Source organism: Biomphalaria glabrata, chromosome 12, assembly GCF_947242115.1.
Source record: "Biomphalaria glabrata chromosome 12, xgBioGlab47.1, whole genome shotgun sequence".
Taxonomy (NCBI): domain Eukaryota; kingdom Metazoa; phylum Mollusca; class Gastropoda; family Planorbidae; genus Biomphalaria; species Biomphalaria glabrata.
This window is the reverse complement of record NC_074722.1, coordinates 9,422,775-9,448,407: the sequence shown is the minus strand read 5'-3', so window position 1 is coordinate 9,448,407 and position 25,633 is coordinate 9,422,775. Positions and strand designations below refer to the sequence as shown.

General features: G+C 37.7%; 1 protein-coding gene across 5 annotated transcripts; it reads right to left on the bottom strand.

Annotated features, from left to right (window-relative positions):
• Positions 1-109: 109 nt before the first annotated feature.
• Positions 110-24,162, bottom strand: LOC106070270 (carboxypeptidase D-like). 5 transcript variants are annotated; one of them, XM_013230116.2, is made up of 9 exons: positions 23,969-24,162; positions 14,542-14,762; positions 10,227-10,324; positions 9,044-9,216; positions 6,032-6,216; positions 4,816-4,977; positions 4,043-4,195; positions 3,720-3,877; positions 110-1,845 (listed from the first exon to the last, which is right to left on the bottom strand). In XM_013230116.2, exons 2-9 carry the CDS (start codon positions 14,732-14,734, stop codon positions 1,594-1,596), a joined length of 1,374 nt encoding a protein of 457 aa, XP_013085570.2. In that variant the 5' UTR covers positions 14,735-14,762; positions 23,969-24,162; the 3' UTR covers positions 110-1,593. The 5 variants fall into 5 exon arrangements, with proteins under 5 accessions (XP_013085570.2, XP_055862679.1, XP_055862677.1 ...); XM_056006704.1 differs by having other exon boundaries at positions 10,235-10,324; XM_056006702.1 differs by having other exon boundaries at positions 14,542-14,725; positions 23,969-24,161.
• Between the last annotated feature and the right edge of the window lie 1,471 nt (positions 24,163-25,633).

Below are 25,633 nucleotides of genomic sequence, written 5' to 3'. Positions count from 1 at the left end.
TTTTGATATAGACAGCACATTGTTAGTACATTATGCATACATGAAAAAAAAATGCTATGAAGTGTTCAAAGTCCCCCCCCCCCCTCGTCTTCACACAACAACAACTCACTCTGATAACATCCAAACATCACATTATGTTCCTATTGTTAAAGTGTTGACACACTACACATTACATTTCTATTGTTCTTGTTGGCACAACCTTTCAGCATTAACAACTGTGTCCATTGAAATTTATACATCTTTCCCTTCAGACTTAGTGGCTTATCAAGTGGGGGTGGGGTGGGTGGGGAGGGAGTACATTTTTCCTCCAGGACTTACAGAATTGTCAGGCAATATTTGTAAAAAATATAAATGTTCCTCCTAGTAAAGTAACTTACAAAAATGACAAAATGTCAAGTAACCAATAAATTTACCAAATTAAAAAAATGACAGTATACATCTCAAGTTAAACTCAAGCCTTTCTGTTTGAGCACTGAGTCCTCTAGCACTCAGCCATAAGACCTTTATATATATATATATGTATCAAAGAATTGGTCATTTTGATACAATAAATCATATTTGACATAAACTTCATAAGTACATTATTATTATTATACTTAAGTGTCAAACATTTGATCAGTCTAGAACCAATGAAAATATGCCAATTAATTATTAAGGTTTCATTGTTCCAATTAACACAATGTTGTGAGCATAAAATGTTTCTGGATCCAACAGTTTGATTGAAAGTCAAGACTCCCAGGTACTTGTCAATGTTTCACATGTTTCAGATGCTTCTTCAGAGTTGAAGAAAATAAACTTTACAAATACTAAATGCTGCTGGTAAAATCATTGGCAAAAAACAAACCCAAATTGGGCAGCTGTTTGAGACAAACATCCATAAAAAAAGCTAAAAAGATTCTAGAAATAAAAAAATAACCCTTTGGGTTGTGGTTTTACCATCACAAAAGAGATACAAGACACCAATAGCAAAGACAAACAGACACAAAAACTCTTTTGTTTCCCTGGCAATCAAATCATTAAATAAGAACAATCTGATATAAACTTTTCACATGTAAATTATGAGTGAGTCTGGTGTGAATGTACACTTTGTTTTTTTTATAGTTATAATGTTTTGTTTGGTGTAATGCACAAATTGTATTATTATTATTATTATTAAGATAATTCACTTCGTAGTCCAAACCTTCCCCAGGACGACAGGAGATGGCAGTGGGCAGGGTATGAACCCAGGACCATTGTCAAGCCTGAGCAACAGTCTAGTAGCATACCACATGACCAGGCAGCCACCCACCCACTCAAGTGGTGCTAATACTAAGCTACCACATCCTTGGTGAACCACTGGTCTCATCTAAAAATGTATATTTTACAATTTCCGAAGGGTTTACAGTGGCCTACATACATTGAAAGTCATAAAAATCTTGAATAAATTATTCTGCTCTGCATGATTATGAAATGTGAAACTTATAACAAGAAAACCAAATGAAATGGTTAGAGCATAGAACATCCTTCTCAGTGTGAACATTTGATAAATGTAGCATGATATTTGTAAACAAAAATAATTATTGAAACCATCAAAAACATCTGTGGAAAACTTTGTTAAAATAGCAATACAACCACCAGGGTGAAGGTCAAGACATGAAACAATGGACTAGCAGGGCTTGAGGAGTTGGCAGTATCAAATGTGTTGACTGTGGAAATGGTACTATTGGCAGCACCCTGCCTTCTTGGTGTAGATGATGTGTGCTCGGAACGGTTGGATTTTAAAGACAACAAGATGTCCTTCCGTGTCACCCCATAGGATTGAACTTTGACAAACGTGGAATAGCTCTCGTACAGAGGATGGCTAACCTGTGGGTCAAACAAATATAAAGACTGATGTAGTGTAAATTAAATCAACGACAATACATTGTAAAACAGCGGTGAAGATAGTTAAACTGTCACTTAAATCAACATCAATCACGTGTCAAACAACAATAATAAACTCTTTCGTTTTCTTGCTCTAGATTAAAAAATAAAAAGTTCTTGTTAAAATTCTTCTGAGAAAGTAAATCAAAGTTCACGATTTCTGTGGTTAATTGTTATTAAGGATGTTATGGGGTCAGCATCGCCCACTGCTTAAGTCATATGAATAGAAAAACTCGAGACCTTCAAACTGGCGACTAAGTCCCTTACACCTGAGTCACCTTAATTTAAATTCTTTTTTTTTTTTTTTTTTTACTTTTCAACAGTTTAATAAGAAGAGAAGGATGAATTCTCTGTCTAGAAAGATGAGAAAAAAAAAGAGAGAGGGAGGGAGGGAGGGAGGGAGGGGGAGGGAGAGAGGGAGGGAGGGAGGGAGGGAGGGAGAGGGAGGGAGAGAGAGAGAGAGAGAGAGAGAGAGAGAGAGAGAGGGAGAGGGAGAGGGAGAGGGGGAGGGGGAGGGGGAGGGGGAGAGGGAGAGGGGGAGGGGGAGGGGGAGAGGGAGAGGGAGAGGGAGAGGGAGAGGGAGAGGGAGAGGGAGAGAGAGAGAGAGAGAGAGAGAGGTTAAAAAAACCCCAACAGTTTTCTGTCTAGGACTGAGTTATATAGGTTTGACCAGTGTACAGGAAATGGTCTCATGTCATTAGTTGTTTAAGTGAAAATCAAATGTAAAAGCAGTCGTGGGAAACCACCAGCTAAACCTTTAATTAGCAAATAGTTTATGATGGAATTTTTGGTCAGGTATTTGTAGGATTCCCTCACCAAATCAAATCTTAATTATAATGAAAATACTATTTTTGTTTTTTTCTGTGTTCATGAAAATTATCCTCAAAAATATGAAAAAGTGAGTGACATTACAAAGTCTTTTTCTTCATTATTCAAAGATGGTGTCATATGGTTGGTGCCACACAACTGACATCAATTTCAAACCCAACACATTAAACAGGTTTTGAAGCCTACTGAATGGGCTAGAAACTCCTGTAGGACAGGAGAAGTGGCAGCAATCAGGATTTGAACTCAGGACCATTGTGATGACAATGTAAATGGCATATTGCATGACAAGGCAACCAAATTGAACTTTACAGCTAAAAATACTTTATCTTTTTTCTCTACACTAAAATATGTCTACGTGTTTTGGATTAATTTCTTGTTCCATATGCTAGCACAAATTCGTACAAATGCTTCTTCCCTAGTGCTATTAGAGCACAGTAGGGTTGCCTGAGTCAGCCAGGAAAACCAGTGACTTGGCTGAATTAAAGTCACTGATTAACATGCATGACTAGATTGACCTAGGATGTAATATCTTCGTTTTTGAAGTAACGTCTGTATTTCATAAGATCAGAAGATAGATAAGTTTGTGTGTATATCTTATCTTATAAAATACAGACGTTACTTTAAAAAAGATGATTACATGTCCTACGCATCATGCATTTAGTCATGCATGTTAACAAATGACTTAAATATATATATATATATAAGTACAAATATATATATAAGTATATAAGAACAGATCCTGACTTGTGATGAGCTGTACAGATATTATAACACAGTTCTCCATAGAGTTGGACTAGAGAGGTCTACTTGAAACCAGTGACTTGTTTATCTATCTATTAGCTTCCTTTTCTTTTTCAACTTATTATGAAATAAAGCTCATTAAATTCTTAGCCAATTATCTTGCAGGGGAAGGTTTCAACTTCCAGACTATCAATTAAACTGCTAAGTACAAAACACACAACCAGTTAAAATTATTTTCTAAAACTTACCATCAAAACATAATTTCCTGGTAGTAAAAGTTTGTAATATTCTCCCCTGGATGTAGTGTAGAATGGAATATCTCTGCCCTTGATAGAAACAGTAGCTCCTTTTAAAGGGACACCACTTGAATTTTGTACAGATTCTCCATAAATAATACCTTTAACACCTACACAACAACAATAAAAAAACAACAAGATCAAGATCTATGTACACAATAGATTAAGTTTTATTGTACCAATGAAAGTAATGAAGAGGAAACGAATAATTTAGTTCCATTTCCTACACAGTCCGACTGTAAACTATAAATAGATCAAACGTAGCAGTTACTTGCCTATGTGCACAGTCATCATGAAATTGATTAAAGCATCCTTGTTATAAATCCATAACTTGGGCAACTCTGAAGGCCTTGGGTACTTACAGCAAGAGATTTCTATCAAAACTTCATAGCCACTGGCCACTTTGTACACAAAGTCTTGCATTCCACCTGCCAGCAAAGAAAATACACAAAATACAGACATGAAGAAAACACTATGCGACATATTATAGTGGGATGTGTGTCTGAGTGGCACATATGGAAAATATCAAGAAGACTTGTGTTCGAATCCTGCCTTTGCTTAGTCCCTAAAGGTCACAACAGAACCCTTCTCCCAAAGACCTGAGTGAGATTCATAACTAACAAATATTCACATTTGACTAGAGTAACACCTTTAGTAAAATCTCTAAATTTAGAAAGCCTTCAGGATAGAAGACTCAAAAGTAAAGTAGCAATTATTCATAAAACACTGAACCATACTCTTCAAATACAAAAACAAAATCTAATGAAATACTCTGAAAGACACAAAGATAAAGGCACATTACTCATCCCATATGCTAGGACAAATTAGCACAAATGCTCCTTCTTCCCTAGTGCTATTAGAGCATGGAATGGGTTGCCTGAGCTAGCCAGGAAAACCAGTGACTTAGCAGAATTTAGGTCATTGGTTAATATGCATGACCTAATGCATGATGCGTAGGATGTAATCATCTTCCTTTTTGAAGTAACGTCTGTATTTTATAAGATAAGATAAGAAGATAGACTTGCAATAAAAAGACAACACTACTTACCCAGGACTGGGTACCATTCAGCGCCATTTGTTATCCCATTCACAAAATGATCGTCACAATGATTTCCTTTGTACATATTAGCATGAGATCTAGAGAAGACAAGGGACAAATGTACAAACACATCATCATCTGGAGAGGGAGAGCTTCTGGTGCTATAAATATCTGAAGGGAAGTAAAGAGCAGCATTTCAAAGAGCAACACAGACAAGGGGGACAACAACATCTATAGTTCTATAGGCATTGGCACCAAATCTTGGAGTGTAACTGCTGCCATGTAAAAGATCATTTCAAATCCTAGATTAGTACTCAACTGTTTGAGGACAATTCTAAAATTTGGCAAGGTCTAACGGATACTTTTCGGGGGAAAGTAAAGATATCTAAGGTGACCAAACGACCCAAATTAAACCTGGCAGTCATGATTTGGACTGTCTTTCGCACTCTTTTGTAAAATGTCCAGGTGGGACAGCAAAGGCTATGCCACATTTTCATAAAAAGAAATCAATCAAAACTTTTATTTCAAATAAAGATTTACAGCATCCCCTTTTGATCCTTTTCTTTTCAGGCAAGAGAAGTGCTTCTATTTTGTGGCATACTTGCATCTTCACAGAAACTGAAGTAAGCACTTTCCTAGTTGACTTTCAGCATGTTGTCTCCCTGAGTGTTTCTCACTTTCAAGCTTTTGATTGATCAATTCCTTGGCTTGGGTTTCCCCTCCTGTTCTAGAAGTGAAAGGGTTAGAAATGTCTGGCACAAAAGACGTCAAGAGGAATCAATAATATCAATGGGGTGCAATGTGAGAAATGTCGATCACAGTTTTTATTTGTTTTTTACATATTTAAAAAAAAACTGTTATAAAATTTGTGAGCAAAGTCTTTTTGTTGACATTCCATAGATAAACTTGCGCCCTGGTTTCACTCCCCAAATATCTGGTCACCTCAAACTATCACATTCTGTGTGTAAAGAGATCACATTCCTGATATTTTGGCAAACAACACATTCAAACACATTCTGTTTCCTATTCCTAGTATCATTAGAGCACAGAACAGGTTGCCTGAATCAGCCAAGAAAACCAATGATTTAGCAGAGTTTAAACAATGATTAACATGCAGGACAAGATTAACACATATCCATATATCCAATAGGATGTAATTATCTTTTTTGCAGGAACATCTATAATTGATACAATAAAATAAGATCAATGTACATTAGTATGTTACCTCCTGGAAACACGTCCAATGGATAATTGACAACCATCGCACCACCGTGTAAGTTTGCTGACAGAACAAAATGGGTCGAGTGCACCCATCGAATGACCGCTGCTGTCTCGGGCTGAATTGGTGGGGGTCTTGGGTTGTTACTATCTGGAAAATTTCTGTTCAAATCAAAATTGTTGCTATTGTTTCTGAAAATAAAAACACCAAGATTTTTTTTTAATTTTTAAATTCTGAATTTCATTTACTGAAGTACAGCCAGAATTTTAAAGCAGGAGCAGTTAATTATTTATAGAGACAATGATTTCTGGCTTAATGTTTAGATCTCATTACAAACAATTTGAAACTCCACATTGGAATCAGCAAATTAAAAGACATTAAAAAAATTAAAATGGTGACAAGAAACAAAAATGAATTAAAATGATTTTTTTTTTGCTTAATCGACAAAAAAGGCCAGATAGCTCAACCATGTTACAAGACAACTGCAGATAGTTCAACCATGTTACAAGACGACTGCAGATAGCTCAACCATGTTACAAGACGACTGCAGATAGCTCAACCATGTTACAAGATGACTGCAGATAGTTCAACCATGTTACAAAATGACTGCAGATAGTTCAACCATGTTACAAGACAACTGCAGATAGTTCAACCATGTTACAAGACGACTGCAGATAGTTCAACCATGTTACAAGACAACTGCAGATAGTTCAACCATGTTACAAGACGACTGCAGATAGTTCAACCATGTTACAAGATGACTGCAGATAGTTCAACCATGTTACAAGACAACTGCAGATAGTTCAACCATGTTACAAGATGACTGCAGATAGTTCAACCATGTTACAAGACGACTGCAGATAGTTCAACCATGTTACAAGATGACTGCAGATAGTTCAACCATGTTACAAGATGACTGCAGATAGTTCAACCATGTTACAAGATGACTGCAGATAGTTCAACCATGTTACAAGATGACTGCAGATAGTTCAACCATGTTACAAGACGACTGCAGATAGTTCAACCATGTTACAAGATGACTGTAGATAGTTCAACCATGTTACAAGATGACTGTAGATAGTTCAACCATGTTACAAGATGACTGCAGATAGTTCAACCATGTTACAAGACGACTGCAGATAGTTCAACCATGTTACAAGATGACTGCAGATAGTTCAACCATGTTACAAGACGACTGCAGATAGTTCAACCATGTTACAAGATGACTGCAGATAGTTCAACCATGTTACAAGATGACTGCAGATAGTTCAACCATGTTACAAGACAACTGCAGATAGTTCAACCATGTTACAAGATGACTGCAGATAGCTCAACCATGTTACAAGATGACTGCAGATAGTTCAACCATGTTACAAGACAACTGCAGATAGTTCAACCATGTTACAAGATGACTGCAGATAGCTCAACCATGTTACAAGACAACTGCAGATAGTTCAACCATGTTACAAGACAACTGCAGATAGTTCAACCATGTTACAAGATGACTGCAGATAGCTCAACCATGTTACAAGACAACTGCAGATAGTTCAACCATGTTACAAGATGACTGCAGATAGTTCAACCATGTTACAAGACAACTGCAGATAGTTCAACCATGTTACAAGATGACTGCAGATAGTTCAACCATGTTACAAGACAACTGCAGATAGTTCAACCATGTTACAAGATGACTGCAGATAGTTCAACCATGTTACAAGATGACTGCAGATAGTTCAACCATGTTACAAGATGACTGCAGATAGCTCAACCATGTTACAAGACGACTGCAGATAGTTCAACCATGTTACAAGATGACTGCAGATAGCTCAAACATGTTACAAGACGACTGCAGATAGTTCAACCATGTTACAAGATGACTGCAGATAGTTCAACCATGTTACAAGATGACTGCAGATAGTTCAACCATGTTACAAGACAACTGCAGATAGTTCAACCATGTTACAAGATGACTGCAGATAGTTCAACCATGTTACAAGATGACTGCAGATAGTTCAACCATGTTACAAGACAACTGCAGATAGTTCAACCATGTTACAAGACAACTGCAGATAGTTCAACCATGTTACAAGACAACTGCAGATAGCTCAACCATGTTACAAGACGACTGCAGATAGCTCAACCATGTTACAAGATGACTGCAGATAGCTCAACCATGTTACAAGATGACTGCAGATAGCTCAACCATGTTACAAGATGACTGCAGATAGCTCAACCATGTTACAAGATGACTGCAGATAGTTCAACCATGTTACAAGATGACTGCAGATAGTTCAACCATGTTACAAGACAACTGCAGATAGTTCAACCATGTTACAAGACGACTGCAGATAGCTCAACCATGTTACAAGACGACTGCAGATAGCTCAACCATGTTACAAGACAACTGCAGATAGCTCAACCATGTTACAAGACGACTGCAGATAGTTCAACCAAGTTACAAGATGACTGCAGATAGTTCAACCATGTTACAAGACAACTGCAGATAGCTCAACCATGTTACAAGATGACTGCAGATAGTTCAACCATGTTACAAGACGACTGCAGATAGCTCAACCATGTTACAAGACAACTGCAGATAGTTCAACCATGTTACAAGACAACTGCAGATAGTTCAACCATGTTACAAGATGACTGCAGATAGTTCAACCATGTTACAAGATGACTGCAGATAGTTCAACCATGTCACAACATAAGAGAAGTGACCAACAGTCAGAGAAATGGTGAACAGTAAGAGAAGGCTTTAACAATCAGTGATGTGGACAACAGTGTTCAACAGTAAGTGAAGTGGTCAACAGTTAGCAAAGAGGTCAATAGAAAGAGAAGTGGTCAACAGTCAGTGAAGTGGTCAACAGTCAGTGAAGTGGTCAAGAGTCGGTGAAGTAGTCAACAGCCAGCAAAGTGGTCAACAGTCAATGAAGTGAAATAAAAATGTACAACTAATTAAGTACAAAAGAGGACAATAAAAAAAATATTGTACAAATGTCTTGAAGAGCGCACCTTCCCTGAATACCATCACAATAGTTGGGCTTAGAGATGTGGAAGCCATCAGGATTCATGCATGGCAACAGATGGATGTTTGTAGAGTCTAGAAATGTTTGTATAGTGCTGTTTGTTGAGTACATTGTTAGGTAATGCTCAGCCAGGTGGAGCAACAGTTCTCTGCCTACTACCTGCAATAGAAAATTAAAAACTCTCTCAGTTGCCTTCATATACATCTTAAGCAGGTTACACAGAATGGGGGGGGGGGGGGCTAAATGGATGTTTCTGTTACAAACTTGACGTCTGCCTCATTCACTCTTGAAAAAAAATAAATTTGGGCCCGTTTCAGAACAAAACTTGTGTATGCCTTATAGGTTCTTAAAGCTAGCTTCTTATGCAACTCAGCACTTATCTCAATGTAATGTAAAGGAAACACAAATATGGCCTTCAGTTCCAGTTGATTACAGTTCAAAACATGTGACAATGCCTGGGTTGCCAATAGACATTCAAGTATTATTAAAGAGGATAAAACACCTTCAGGGCATTTAGGAAAATTCTTTCCAATCCAAATTTCCGTAAGGATAATTATTATTTATTATTAATTTTAACAACAAATTAGTACTGAATTGTATATGTTATACAAAGACAGGCAGACAAATTAAAATGAAGCTCGACAAATTAGAAGTAAACTCAATGATGTTAAAAAAAGAAATTTTAAAATGCTATGTAATGCGCCATTGTAATATTGCATTAGACAGGCTGTGTTCACTGGAGTTGAGACGACATTTTGATCACTATAAAAATGCTGACTAACATGGTACATTTTAAGTTTTAACTTAGTACAGAAGGTTGTTTGACATCACTGCATTAGTTCAAATATTGTATCTCCTGAAATAATCTTCTGTTTATAACTTTCAGAAGCTCCTTCAGGATTGAAGATTATTACATCCTAGCCAAAACCTCCAGCACGATTCCTGGAGATGACAGCAGGAAGGGTTTAAACCCAGGACCTCCAAGACGACAGTCCAGAACGCGTACCACATGATAAGGCAGCCATCTTCTTTCTAGAAACAATGCTTTTGTAATACAATGCATTAACACTTACAAGAAAGGCATCAGTTAGCTACAATGTCTGGTGCCTGATGAGGAATTAGACAGCTTACTAGAGAATGTAATGTAATACATGAAATAAAAACTGTACCTCATTACCATGAATGTTCCCAATGTATCGAACATTAGGAATCAGCGGTACCGGGCTGGCGACATGTTTTCCAATGGCAAGGACCCACAACTCTCGACCTACAAAACATAAAGTTTTCTCAAATCAGAAGTCAACAACTTTTACATAAATTCTTGATTTAATACATGAACATAGATAGGCCACAAAATACATGAACATAGATAGGCCACAAAATACATGAACATAGATAGGCCACAAAATACATGAACATAGATAGGCCACAAAATACATGAACATAGGCCATAAAATACAAGAACATAAATAGGCTATAAAATACATAAACATAGGCCACAAAATACATGAACATAGGCCATAATATACATGAACATAAATAGGCCATAAAATACATGAACATAGGCCACAAAATACATGAACATAGGCCAAAAAATACATGAACATAGATAGGCCACAAAATACATGAACATAGGCCACAAAATACATGAACATAGGCCACAAAATACATGAACATAGATAAGTCATAAAATACATGAACATAGATAAGTCATAAAATACATGAACATAGATAAGCCATAAAATACATGAACATAGATAAGCCATGCAATACATGAACATAGATAAGCCATAAAATACATGAACATAAATAAGCCATGCAATAAATGAACATAGATAAGCCATGCAATACATGAACATAGATAAGCCATGCAATACATGAACATAGATAAGCCATGCAATACATGAACATAGATAAGCCATAAAATACATGAACATAGATAAGCCATAAAATACATGAACATAGATAAGCCTTTATAGGAAAGTAGCCAAATATTACCCGCGGGCTACGGGTCTTAATTTGCGTATCACTGATATAGTGTAATAGAAACAATTAAGAGCTCAATAAGCTTATTAATTATTGTATGTTAGTATATTTAATATTCCCCGTAGATGGTGTCATCTGGCCTGTCCAATCATAGTGTGTTTAAACAGCACATGTTAGATGTGCGCAACACATGAGTGGAACTATTGAAACGTATGTCGACTTGACTTAAGTCACATTTCGCAGCTATAGCGAACAAATTTATGTAATAATGTTTTTGAAACACAAAGTTGAAGGTTAATTTTACTAAATAATGTACATTCAAGTGTTAGATCTAGGGTTCGAGAGATTGTAAGTTCAGCACATGTGTAACCTTTCGGTCTTGTCTAATGAAAGAAGCACACAATGAATGCGATATAAAGTGATATAAAGTATGTCGGGATGTCTAAATTCACACATTTAAGGAACAAATTAATGTAAAAATGCTTTTGAAACAAAAATTTAAAGGTTACTTTTATTAAATAATGAAATCAATGGACTACAGTTTGTATTTTCATGTGTCAAAGTAAAAAAAAACTATTTTTGCAAAGCGTAGTTCTTAAAATTAGATTTAGATCCTTTCGGTCTTGTCTCATGTAAACATGGCTATATGACCTCCCCAACAAACAAACAAACAAATAAAAAATCCCCAGAAATATGAAAACACTTAATGTGAGAGAAAGTATTATAAGAATAATCAGAAAAACAAAATCCTCCAAAATTATTTCCCCTTGCAAAATAATTTTTTTTTTTAAATTAAAAAAGATGAAGTTATGTGAAAACAGAAGTGGTCTTACTTAACGTCTTCCTAGGTTTATATCTTTACCCTCTACCTGGGTTGATATTCTTGACGTCTAAATAGGCTTCTATCCTAGATGTCTAGCTGGGTTAATGTTCCTGACATGATTAGCCAAAGTGAGGTGATTCAAGTTTTAACTCATTCATGCTTACACATAAATCTCTCCTTCCCCCCCCCCCCCCCCCCCCACCTCCTAGCCAGGTCCGCTACCCAACACCATTTTGTTCATGTACACAATGTCTTGAAGTAAGCAATAGAAAACAGATTTAGAGGAGGATCATTCACTTTTTCCCAGTGAGGAGCCCACATAAGCACTTCATAATTCTAGACCCTAGAAAGTAGGTTTAGATTTTTTTTTCTTCTAAAGGCTGCCTCAAGACATTAAAACAAAAAAACAAAACAATGACAAACGTTTTAGGAAATACAAATAAATTAACTGGTAGAATTATAAAAACAACTTTGCTTCTTCTATACAAATACAAATAAATTGACTGGTTGAATTAAATAAACAACTTCGTATCATCAAATCATCTCTACAAATATAAAAAGAGCAAAATATAAAACAGTTCTTTTTAAAGCTTATAAAAGGGAAAAAAACACCCAGTTACTGGAATTTCTCTCAATACTGCAATATTTATTTTCCCCTTTTCTATATAATATAAATAAATTAATTTTCACTAACTAATGAATTGCTTAATGTTTTGTTTGATTCTAGTATTGTCAACCACAATGAATAAAGACAATAGAAAGTGGAATAAAAAAAAAACTTGTAAAAGAATCCAACCAGACAGACAGACAGAGCGAGTTAATATAAGCTTTGTAAAAAAGCTCTTTGTTCTGTGATATCACCTACTTGCACAATTAAAAATATTTGGAATTGAATTTTGACATGTGAATGTTACCATTAGGGAATTCCAGTGTTAGAAACGGTAACATTTGCACTTAAAATTTAAGATCAGCTGGGATCAAAATGATTTAGAAGCACCTGAACACAGGTGTGGCATGTGCAGGTCTCCTGAGTAATGATTATGCTAACTGGCTATCAGTGACTGACTTCTCTATCTTCTATATCTGCTCAAGTAGATAGTTCAGAAATTTAAAGCAAAACAAAAAAAAAAAAAAAAAAAGAACAAAAAAAAACACATTTTGAAAACTATCATCTGGTGATACGAGACTTCAGCAAACTTCTGCTACAGTTTGTTGGTTTTATAAATGGGAGTTTTGTCTCACAAGCCACTCTTAAAACACTGACTGCGATATTCATTGACTGACAGAGCATTTCATGAAATTATTTAGATTGATTACGATGAGATGTATTGATGATTAAAAAATTTGGCACAATGGGCTGACAAAAAATCTTCCAAGCTTCTAGTCTGATGCATCTTAATTACATCTTCCTGTCTGTCACAGCCCTATTACATTTTTCTGTCTGACACATCCCTCTTACATCTTTCTGTCTGACACATCCCTCTTACATCTTTCGTCTGACACATCCCTCTTACATCTTTCTGTCTGACACATCCCTCTTACATCTTTCTGTCTGACACATCCCTCTTACATCTTTCTGTCTGACACATCCCTCGTACATCTTCCTGTCTGTCACAACTTTATTACATCTTTCTGTCTGACACAGCCCTATTACATCTTTCTGTCTGACGGATCACTCTTACATCTTTCTGTCTGTCACATCCCTCTTACATCTTCCTGTCTGTCACAGCCCTCTTACATCTTCCTGTCTGTCACAGCCCTCTTACATCTTTCTGTCTGACACATCCCTCTTACATCTTTCTGTCTGTCACATCCCTCTTACATCTTCCTGTCTGTCACAGCCCTCTTACATCTTCCTGTCTGTCACATCCCTCTTACATCTTTCTGTCTGACACATCCCTCTTACATCTTTCTGTCTGACACATCCCTCTTACATCTTTCTGTCTGTCACATCCCTCTTACATCTTCCTGTCTGTCACAGCCCTCTTACATCTTCCTGTCTGTCACATCCCTCTTAGATCTTTCTGTCTGACACATCCCTCTTACATCTTTCTGTCTGACACATCCCTCTTACATCTTCCTGTCTGTCACAACCCTATTACATTTTCCTGTCTGACACAGTCCTATTACATCTTTCTGTCTGTCAAAACCCCATTACATCTTCCTGTCTGTCACAGCCCTATTGCATCTTTCTGTCTGACACATCCCTATTACATCTTCCTGTCTGACACATCCCTATTACATCTTCCTGTCTGACACAGCCCTATTACATCTTCCTGTCTGACACAGCCCACTTACAGCCCTCTCACAGCTTTCTGTCTGACACAGCCCTCTTACATCTTCCTCTCTGACACAGCCCTCTTACAGCTTCCTGTCTGACACAGCTCTATACCAGCTTCCTGTCTGACACACTCCTATTACATCTTTCTGTCCGACGCAGCCCAAATGACATCACTGTACAGCTGTTTGAACTAGTTGCCTGAATATGATTTTTAGGCCAGTTAAATAATACTAGCACTTCAACAGTATTAAACAGTCCATACCTTAAAAATAATAAACCTCTTTCATCCCCAAACACCTACCGTGCACTAATCCCCCCCCCCCAATAAACACAGAAAATAAATAAGAATAAACCTAGAAAACACAACACTAAATAAATAGAAACCGCAATTTACCTTGAACACTCTTGCCAATTGAGTACAATTTGGTCATGTTGGGATACTTCTTGTTGAGTAATCTCAGATAATTTACCATCTCCTCTTCTCCGTGGTATTTGAAATCTAAGCCCCTCAGCGCTGACATCAACAGGGACAGCTGCAGCCAGTACAGCAGACAGACAGCAGAAAGCCGCATCGTTAACTGGAACATGTAAATAATCGATCTAGATCAGTGCACACTGTATAGACATATTGTTTCCAAATTCAAAGTCAATCAAAACTTCATTCTTTACAAATACTATACGTAAACAAAGTTACACAGGTAATCTGTCACATCTCCGGTTTAATATCTATTTACAATATAGGCCTACATATAAACATAGGGCATAATCTTTGTCTGGGCTAGTTAGTTTTAAAATGTAGTCCAATTTCTTTCAGAAGCAAACTGGCCTCGGTCTAAACATTTTAATTGCACGCATTGGATCTATCATTGACTGTTTATAATCAAAGTCTCTCCGTCACGCGTTTCCCACAATCCCCCGAAGCTCGCGAACGCTACATCGTAATGAATGTGTGGAGAAAACTGAAAGTGCCGTCAATGAAGCCAACCAAGAACGTCTGTAGTACAGTCGTCCGATACAGTTCAAATGTGGAGTGAGATTCCCAGGGGGAGTAAGGCTACATACACTTCTCCGCCTAATTCACATATCATCGATAGATCTTAGTTTGATTAGCACAATTCACCTGTCTCCACCCGAATTCACCTGGAACAGTAAAGTAAAGACATAAATACACATTTTTTTTAATTATCAGATTCTGACAGGGGAAAAAACGGAGGGAGGGGGGGGTATCGTACAAATAAATTGAGGGTCATTAAGTTGTTCACAGAAAGTGAGGCAGCAGTTTGTTTAGAAAAAAAAAAGATTAACAGTTTGTTTAGTATAAGTCAAGCAGCAGGTTGTTCATAGACACTGAGGCAGAAGTTTGTACAGAGAAATTGAGGCCGCAAGCTGTTTAGAAAAGTGAGGCATAAAGCTTTTTTTTTTTAAAGAAAAAGTGAGACAGCTGGCTGTTCAATGAAATAGAGGCAGCAAGATGTTCAGAGAAACTGAGACAGCAAGATGTTCAGAGAAACAGAGGCAGCAAGATGTTCAGAGAAACTGAGGCAGCAAGATGTTCAGAGAAACTGAGGCAGCAAGATGTTCAGAGAAACTGAGGCAGCAATATGTTCAGAGAAACTGAGGCAGCAAGATGTTCAGAGAAACTGAGACAGCAAGATGTTCAGAGAAACAGAGGCAGCAAGATGTTCAGAGAAACTGAGGCAGCAAGATGTTCAGAGAAACAGAGGCAGCAAGATGTTCAGAGAAACAGAGGCAGCAAGATGTTCAGAGAAACTGAGGCAGCAAGATGTTCAGAGAAATTGAGGCAGCAAGATGTTCAGAGAAACAGAGGCAGCAAGATGTTCAGAGAAATTGAGGCAGCAAGATGTTCAGAGAAACAGAGGCAGCAAGATGTTCAGAGAAACAGAGGCAGCAAGATGTTCAGAGAAACTGAGGCAGCAAGATGTTCAGAGAAACTGAGGCAGCAAGATGTTCAGAGAAACTGAGGCAGCAATATGTTCAGAGAAACTGAGGCAGCAAGATGTTCAGAGAAACAGAGGCAGCAAGATGTTCAGAGAAACTGAGGCAGCAAGATGTTCAGAGAAACTGAGGCAGCAATATGTTCAGAGAAACTGAGGCAGCAAGATGTTCAGAGAAACAGAGGCAGCAAGATGTTCACAGAAACTGAGGCAGCAAGATGTTCAGAGAAACAGAGGCAGCAAGATGTTCAGAGAAATTGAGGCAGCAAGATGTTCAGAGAAACTGAGGCAGCAATATGTTCAGAGAAACTGAGGCAGCAAGATGTTCAGAGAAACAGAGGCAGCAAGATGTTCACAGAAACTGAGGCAGCAAGATGTTCAGAGAAACAGAGGCAGCAAGATGTTCAGAGAAATTGAGGCAGCAAGATGTTCAGAGAAACAGAGGCAGCAAGATGTTCAGAGAAACAGAGGCAGCAAGATGTTCAGAGAAACTGAGGCAGCAAGATGTTCAGAGAAACAGAGGCAGCAGTTTGTTCAAAGAGAAAATGTTAATTTAACTTTATCTGAATGTGACCCGCAATCTACCAATGTTTTTGGATGAAGTTATTTGGGGGGGGGGGGGGGGAGTAAGTAAATAAACGAAGCCAAGAAAACCTTGTTTGTCTTTATGTTCTTACAGTCAGCCACACGTCCACTACTTTGCTTGTGTTGTATATTTAGAAACGATGCCCCCCCCCCCCCAGCAAATGAAATCATTTCCAAATTGTAGGCTACTTTCATGCCTATAGCATGCTCATGCTGATGGAAATTTGTTGTGATTACAAGGACTCTTTTTCTCATATAAAGACAACGCAACAGAAACATACACATAAATAGAACAGACACAACATAAAGAGTTCATTCAGCGACTACACACAGGCATCTTTGTCCTTTTCATGTTGCCTGATCAACGAGTGGCGTTGATATAGTCTGACCGAGTAAGGTACGAACGAGTTTTTGTGCCTTTCTGTTCCTGTCTTGATTGACAGCAGTCACCCACTTCGCGACGACTTGACGTAGTTCTGATGGAGCTATCGCTGACTGTTTATAATCAAAGGGCCAACATGCTGAAATACCCTGTCAAAATAACGCTGTCCTAGTGTCGACAACGAGCTAGTAATTCTTATACATCAACTTTCAAATTTCTAGTGACATCGTTAGAGCCGTTTTCGAGAAACATGTCCAAACAGGCTCCATGAACGTGTGACTTGAATAGAGGTACCCGGTATTGTACAAAAAAAAAAAAAAAAAAAGGGTGGGGGGTATGAAATCTCAAACTATTTTGATCTGCCCCCCACCCCACATCTCTACTTCCATTTGTTTCCCACACAGAGCTGGTCTCACACTTGCCTCCCCTGCACTAACCTTGGCGAGTGTCGAGCGAGGGCTTAGTTCAACAAGTGCCACTCCGCCGACATAGACCAGAAACATTTACGGAAGTTTACTATCGCAGTGACGCCATCTACTCTGTTTATATAGAGTCCAGGTGACAGATAAACAAACAAACAAAACAAAAACATGACCAACAGTCACGTGGGGTCAAGCTGAAGGGGAAACATTGAAAAGAGAACTCTCCACAAACATCTGCAATGCAAATAAGCGATCATTTTCTCACCGCAAACAGGCCCCTTGGCTTCCTACCCTTGAGAACGCTGCAGAGTTTAACTGCTCACAAACTGAACAGCTTGATGGTGACCCAGAAGAAACAAAAGGTCACCACTCAGCCGAGATTTGAAGAAAACGCAAAGAACTTAAAACGCAAAGAAAAAAATATTATGGCTGAGGAGAAGGGAGTTTTTAAAAAAATGTGCGTGTTTTATTGGTCGGTTCCGTAACATAAGTTTTCTTTGACACACATATGGAAATGCACTCTGATAACAACAGGGCCGGCCTTAGACCACTGTAACCTATGCGGCCGCAGTAGGCCCCGCGCTAATTCTAGATGTAAATTATTAAATTAAACATTTCAACTTATTATTTAAAGGTTACAGCGGTCTCATGATTTACCAGGAGCTCCTGGATATCTCATGAAATTGCAACATATGCGAAAAAGTCATGAAAATATCCGGAATTTATTCAAATCTTCTGAAAAATCATACAAATCTCCTGAAAAATAGACGAAATTGTCATTTTGGGGTGTCATTCAATATGGAAAACGCCAATCCTGCTCATGAAAAAAAAAAACGGTTTTGTCAGCTTTCATTTAATAAAAATTTAAGATATTAAGAATTTTAACCAAAACAAGAATTTCAAATACTTAGTTAACTTCAATAGTCACTGGCATGTAAATATAGATCTAAATCTATCTCGACATTGTAAAAAAAAATAAAAAAATCAAGCGCGATATTTTGCTAGTCGATAGTAAATCTAAAAGGTAGATCGAATGTTTATCGGCTTTTTGTTGGAAAACTATCATCTATTGTAGATGGCTCTTAAAGTTAATTTGAACGTGATTTTGTACTTAGTAAAGTATGAATAAATGCAAAGACAAATTTATTTTCTAATATAAAATCTTAATTTTTACTTAAAATCCTTATCACTACCCAGGCTGGGCCTCGCGCAATCCGTTTCGCATAGGGCCCCGCAATTTGTAGGACCGGCCCTGGATAACAATGTGTTCCCTTATTATTAAAACACAATACTTAGGAAAAGAAAACAGATTGTTTAGGAAACTGTTTCAGCAAGCCAGACTACAAAGAAAACATTACTTTCTGGAAACTTTGCGGCAAGACCTCGAAAGTTGTCTGTAGATAAACACTCTAGCCAGCGAAAAATAAACATTCCAAAGAATATTCGGAATCAAGAATAATTGGAAATATCTAGAAAGATCTTTGTGGCAGACTTTAAAAGAAAGGCGAGAAACCAGGATTCGTTGTTCAGTGTATGTTCATAAGACGTTTAGCATAGTTCCTGTTACTATTAATAATGTCCAACTGTGAGCCGATGTTCTGATACTTTGATTTGATTCAACGGATTGTATCGTTAGATTTATATTCATTTTCTGTGATTTTGTTTGAGACCATTCAACTTTAGTCACATTTACGTCGACACTATGCCACTTCAGTTCACATCCCCCGGTATCATTCGTAAGAACTCGCGAGTGTGTACGTTGCGTTGAGAGACCAAATCAAATCGATCAACACGAATAAACAACTTTCAAAACAAACAGCCATTAAACAAACAAACAGAAGACAGAAGAGTCTCTAGGGCTAAAGTCACCAGGTATGGTAAGCAAATGGTGTCACAACCCATATTGACTTATTCATGTGAAACCCCTGAGGAGCATAAAGCCACAACCACTGCTCTCCACCAAAGTCGGTTCTGAGCAATGCGATTTCGTGAACAAGTTATCAGTTCCACCATCTTTGTTAACGCTAATTCCCAGATAGGTGAAGCAGTCCGTATAAAGTACTCCCCCCCACCCGGGTAGTGCGCTTGGGTTCTGTCACACCCCATCCCCCCCCCCTTTCACAAAATACCCCCCCCCCCCATTTTTTTTTTAAGAAACCTAAACCAAGCTACTGATTACATCCATCAGTGATTGGTACAGATCAGTCAAACATGCGACGATGTATATTTTTGTATCTTTTTTATTTCGTTTGTCACATCCTGTTTAGTCGCCCGGTGTGGTCCGCATCCTTCCCACGTCCTATGCGACGCCACTGGCTATACATTTGACATTACAACTTGTCTGAAATAAATTGTTGAATATATTTAATACAGTTGTGTATTATTGCAAAGTGAATCGCTTTTTAAAAAAAATGTTTTTAACAATTGTATCAATGTTCAGTTTTAATTCTTTTTTTGTGTTTTTTTTTTTTTTTTAATTTATTCGTATTTGTTTTACAACCAAGAAACATTTGTATGATTTTGGCTGAGGAGGCGGCGACAACAGGATCTGAACTGAGATACTCATGAAAAGTATTGCTGCTAGAGGGCGACACTGGTTCAGATCTGTCGCATCATAGGATCAATTCTTTTACGACGACTGCGAATTTTCTCTTAAACTCAATCCCGGCAGCGAATGAAAATGAAAATGTATTCAAGGGTCAAGGTTATTCGTTAGAAGCTCCAAGGGAAACAAGTAAAAAAAATGAGGTGAAGGGGTATATGAATAATTTCAAAATGTTTGGTTCTTTCTTCGCTTATTCAGAGCTTTGCTAGTGAAAGGCCAGGCTCTCTACTGGCCTAGCAAAGATTTCGATAGTGAAAGTTCAGGTCCTCCCAGAAGGATTCTAAAAGGCAAGGCAGACAGTGATAGAAGACAAGGTATAGCAGTTTCTGGTTAATAGGTGCGTGGGCGATTGAAAGAGAATGTTTGATTCATAAAGCGCCACTGCAGACAAGAAAACAACAGATGTGTCTGCAGTGTGTTGAAACTTGTACGACAAGAAGCAAGAATGAGATAGAGAGATAGAGATAGATAGAGAGAGAGAGTGAGAGAGAGAATCTTACACGATAAAAAACAAGACTTAGATAAAGAAAGCGAGAGAGAGAGAGAGAGAGAGAGAGAGAGAGTGTCATAAAATTATTTGTACGATCGACCAAGACATAATAAATCTGTGCAATTAGAAATATTGTTACCAATTGTTTTTGTTTAGCTTTTAGCTTTCTCAATACTCAATGTTCACTCCGGGCTCAAGAATCCTCAAGGGGACTAATTCAATTTATACCACACCTGTCGAGTACGATTTCTTTCGATTGTTCAAGATACCAAACAAAATAATTAATTAGCTATTGATTCTTGTGTTGTCAGGTAAAGCAAATAATTGTGCAAAGTTTCAGCTTAATCTGAGATTGGGTGTGGGAGAAATAACGTGTACAAACTTTTTACCTTATAGACCAGTGATGCCCAAAATACGGACCGCGACGTGGTTTCTATCGGCCCGCCGAAACAAATAACGGCATCATAAAACAAATATGGCTGCATTTTTAGTTTGAGTCGCGAATAAAAGATTTTTAAAGTACGCTTATAGATTGGAGGATTTATGAGAATATTGACCAAAAAGTGACAAGAAAATAAGTCGGTCGTAATATTAAAGCTACAATGTTGCTCACATTTTAAGTAGAGAGATGAAGCCACTTTCCGACACGTCAAAAAATAAAAACGTCCAATGTCCCATTAATTAATGTAAGTTTCTAATCAAATAGTTTCAAGTCTATTTCATTTCGTTTTTGCACCTTTTCGGTCATGTGGCCCGCGACATAAGTGTCCGAAATTAAAATTGCCCGCAAGTCGAATTAGGCTGAGCATCACTGATATAGACAGAGTGAGTTGTATAAGCTTTGTACAAAAAAAAAAGGTTATTTCCTTACCAGCACAAATATCTGTACAGTTACTCCGAAAAAAAAAGAAAAATTTTTTTTTATAATACAAGCATTTATATTAACTCCTTGAACACGAAGCCTTGTAAATCCTTAACAACGCAACGATGTCAATCTGTTTGAGCTAGAGATTGTTTTTCAATTCTGATTTCTCTACTTTCATCTTACTCTAAATATTGTGAAGTCACATAATCAACAGCAGTTCCTGCACGGAGCCAAACGCGATGTTCCAATTTGACATCGTTGATCTATTGCTCTGATAAGTGGAAGAAAAACATCCTAGTCAGCAGACGAACAACCGTGAGTAGCTCCCCTTGTATGAACCTCACCAAATCGAAGGTCCCGCCGGAGCACTCGGGTTAAAGTAACTCAAGTCTTAAAACAACAAATTTCAACAAACCACGAGTGTTGAAAAACAACATCGCGCAGCGGCGTCAGAAAGTGAACTGCTGAGGTGGTGATTATGCCGAGGTGAAGCTAGCAACTAGATCTCGATCTAGAAAGAATGACAGTCTTCCTTTCTCTCCCCTCCCCTTCTCCCCCCCCCCCCCCCTTTCTATTTCCCAGGTCACCATGAGTTAACGGAATGCGAGATACAGCGAGATTTACACACCACACACAGCAGTTATTAGAATCGGGTATTATTTTTTTTTTCTTACCAGCAACAAAAACGTAAAGCCGCTAAATAAAACAGAGAGAAAGTGAATTCATCTTAAATTAGAAAAAGACATTGACTTCTTAGTTGTGACACTGTTAGGAATACAAAGTTTTAAAATCTTATAAATGACAGACGTTACTTCAAAAAGAGAAGATAATTTCGTCCGAAACATTTCACGTGTCATCTAAATAAAGAAACCGATGTTTTGTCAATGAATTGTATCCCAGACACAGTATCACACTAAGACACAACACAAAAGGGACACAGCTGATAGATACAATTCAAAACAAGAGCCGTCGATCAATCTATTTACAAAGACACAATAGACAAGACAGGAAAAGTAATGACCTCTTCTTTATACTAAGTTTACACCATAGACTATATATATATATAGTCTATAGTTTACACTAGTACATTTAGTTTTGAAATTCTAAAATAATATATTTAAGAAACAATATAACATTATTTTTTATATTATAGCTACATTATAATCACTTGTACTAATATTATTACTTTTCAATAAATACAAACAATACATGAAATAAGAAGAAATGTGTACTAACAAATAGTATACAAGGTACCGTTTGTTGAACTTTTTGAAAGATTACACACTGCTCTTTGAATAGCCCGCCATAGAGACAGAGTTTGGTGTTTAGTATGTTACAAGATTAGCAAGTAACATTGTAACAAATTAATGTTTAACAAACTATGTAAATATTACAACAAACAATATAATAAAAGGGAGAGCACTTTAGTTTATTAACACACACACACACCTAGGTACCAATAATTTTGTTTAAACTCCGACCCTCATTATTTTTCTGGTACAAGTTCTTTCATAACTCAGCGCCTTATTGGTATTAAAATACTGTGCATGATTGATGTGGGTTGGAAAATATACTAACAATTTTTCTTTCATATTGTTTTCATTAACTTTTCATTTTGGAACATACACTCACCCAGCGTGACATTACATTTTATTAGAATTTTAGAAAATTCACTACATTTATGAAATAGTATATAAATAAAAAGGTTTGCCGATAAAATCAGGTGTTTCATCTATGCGACTGGGAGGAAATAAGAATTTCTTTGCAGTCAGTCTTTGGCATAAGGCCGCCCCCCCCCCTTTTCACCATGCATAGGTAAAACACACTGAACAAAAAGTAGGAATTGATTTTAAAAAATCTATTACTTATTAATTGAGTCGTAGAATGTTGACCTCCTTCAGTCGTAACGACTTTTTCGTGTGACTGTGGATCCCTATTTTGGAGAGACACTGCCGTCCACATATACTGTACGCCATGTATTCTAGTCCATGCGCCAGGAGTGTCAGATACATCGTACATAGCAATGTTTTTCATAGACACTGACTTGGACCTCTACCAGACAGAACGGTTGTTCAAGCAGGCTTACACGCCTAGAGTTCAAAAAGCCTTCGTCTCAACTCTTTTGACATTCACACGGTTAAGGTTTCTTTCGCTTTGGTGGTAGGGAAACCAGACATTTTTCGTATGGCGCGCTTTTCTTCCAGAGCTGAGGCCCATGTTGTTTCGCTGTCCATAGCTTTCACCCTCTCTCTCCAACTAGTGCGATCTAGGGCTATGTCTTCCCAATGGTCAGTATCAATGTTCACTGTTTTGAGGTCGCCTTTGATTACATCCACGTATGGGAGGTGGCGGCGACCAGTTTTTCTTGAGCCAGGCGCGAGTTGCCCGAAGAGAATGTCAGGGTTTCAGGTCGTATGTGACTAAACAAAAGAACTGAATCCCAAAAGAACCACACGCGATCAACCTAGATCAGGGGAGTAGAAAACCTACAAAATTTTATGTTCATTCTAGACTTACCTCACTTCCTGATCCTAGAGAACTTCTGCATTGCGCTCACGTTGCATTTGATCCCTAACGATGTTCATGGTCTCTATGCCAGCCACCTGCCATGACACACATCTACATGAGAATCAAACAACTTGGAGGAGATAAATCACTGATAAGCCGTCGTGCCATTGTCATTAAGCTCTACTAATTGATGATCTGAGCCAATCTGTTTAAAAAAAAATAAAATAAAGACAGTCCGAGACAGCATCTTTAAGAGCTATATCTGAGAAAGATCAATCTCTCCATATTTTACCAGACCAAAAAAAAAAATGTTTCAGAAAAGTTGACACTTTTAAAATGTTAAGATTGTTAGAGCGCCATATGCAAGAAGCGTCTAGTGTGAACAACTGTGCATTACACCTATCAATTAGTCTACGATAAGCTAATTTGGAGGCTTGTGCCAGCTATAGGTAGATATTTATTTATAGATATAGCAATGGAATTAAGATGATACAGAAGGACCCTAGCGCTAGCAATCCTAGGTATCACATTTACAGACCACATCACAAACCAAGACCCCATGTTGACCTGCTAACTTACGTAAAAAAACGCAAGCTAAAAATCTATGGCCATATTACATATTCGGGGCTCGCAAAAACCTTCCTCCAGGGAACAGTACCAGGAAATAGAAGGCAGACAGAGAAAAGGATGGGAAGACAACATGTAAGAATGAAAGAGGTTCTAACTAAAGCAAAAGACAGAGAGGAATGGAGAAAGACGGTCGACAAATATTGCATGGTGCCCCAACGGTTCAACAAACTAGGGGATAGGTAAAAGATTAAAATCCTCACCAAAATACTGCTACTACCAAGCGGTGCAAAGTAAAAGTCTACCCCAAATCATACAAATCAAATATATTTTTAGAAGTTTTTTTTTTCAAAAGTCAATTTGTGAAGCTGAAGACTTTTTCTTAAGACCAATTATTTTGCTGTTAATAACTAAGGATTGATAGATAAAAGAAAAATTATAACTTTTTTACCCCGTCGTAATCCCTCCCCCCTTTAGCCCGAAAAACAACAACTGGTTTAAGCCAATGTATGAATGTACTGGGAGTACCGTCTATACCATTCTACTGCTAGGCCTATGGATCCAGATTTACAAGATGGTGCGCAAAATATTCCTCAACCTCTAGTTCTTTATTTACTTAACCCTTTCGTTAATGCATGAGGGAATGCTCGGTGACATACTTTTGTGTGTTATATGTAACGTCTAGACCTCCAGACCAAATTTTATTTTAGAAGATTTATTTTGTAACATTATAACGGTCAGGCCAGAGTCTTCCCAGTGTGAACAACAGCTAGTAATGCTTTTCCCAAAGGAGAGTTTGCAAGCTGATAAGAGGAATTGTTAAACAATGATATAACTATCTAAGGCCTGCTTCGGTCGTGAAGGAACTAGATTATATAAAGGGGATGAAAGCCTGGGAATATAGCTATGGTCGGAACGATGTCGCCAACACAGCTGTCTCCGTGTGTGACGGCAGTGTAGATACAGTACCGGTATGGCATCAGTGGCGTCACAGGCTCTGCCAGGGTGTAGCACAGTGGTACAAGATGCCTAAGAGTGACCGGCTCCTGGTTTTAACTCAGCCTTTACCGTGTTTGGGTAGGCAGCGGAGGTTTAGATTCTGACTTT

Excerpts from the sequence above, each read along its gene's own strand:
- LOC106070270 (XM_013230116.2), bottom strand. The coding sequence starts at position 14,734 with ATGTTCCAGTTAACGATGCGGCTTTCTGCTGTCTGTCTGCTGTACTGG. Across the intron at positions 4,196-4,815 it reads TGAATGGTACCCAGTCCTGG|GTGGAATGCAAGACTTTGTG; the intron begins GTAAGTAGTGTT and ends CTTTGCTGGCAG. Across the intron at positions 3,878-4,042 it reads CATGATGACTGTGCACATAG|GTGTTAAAGGTATTATTTAT; the intron begins GCAAGTAACTGC and ends GTTGTTGTGTAG.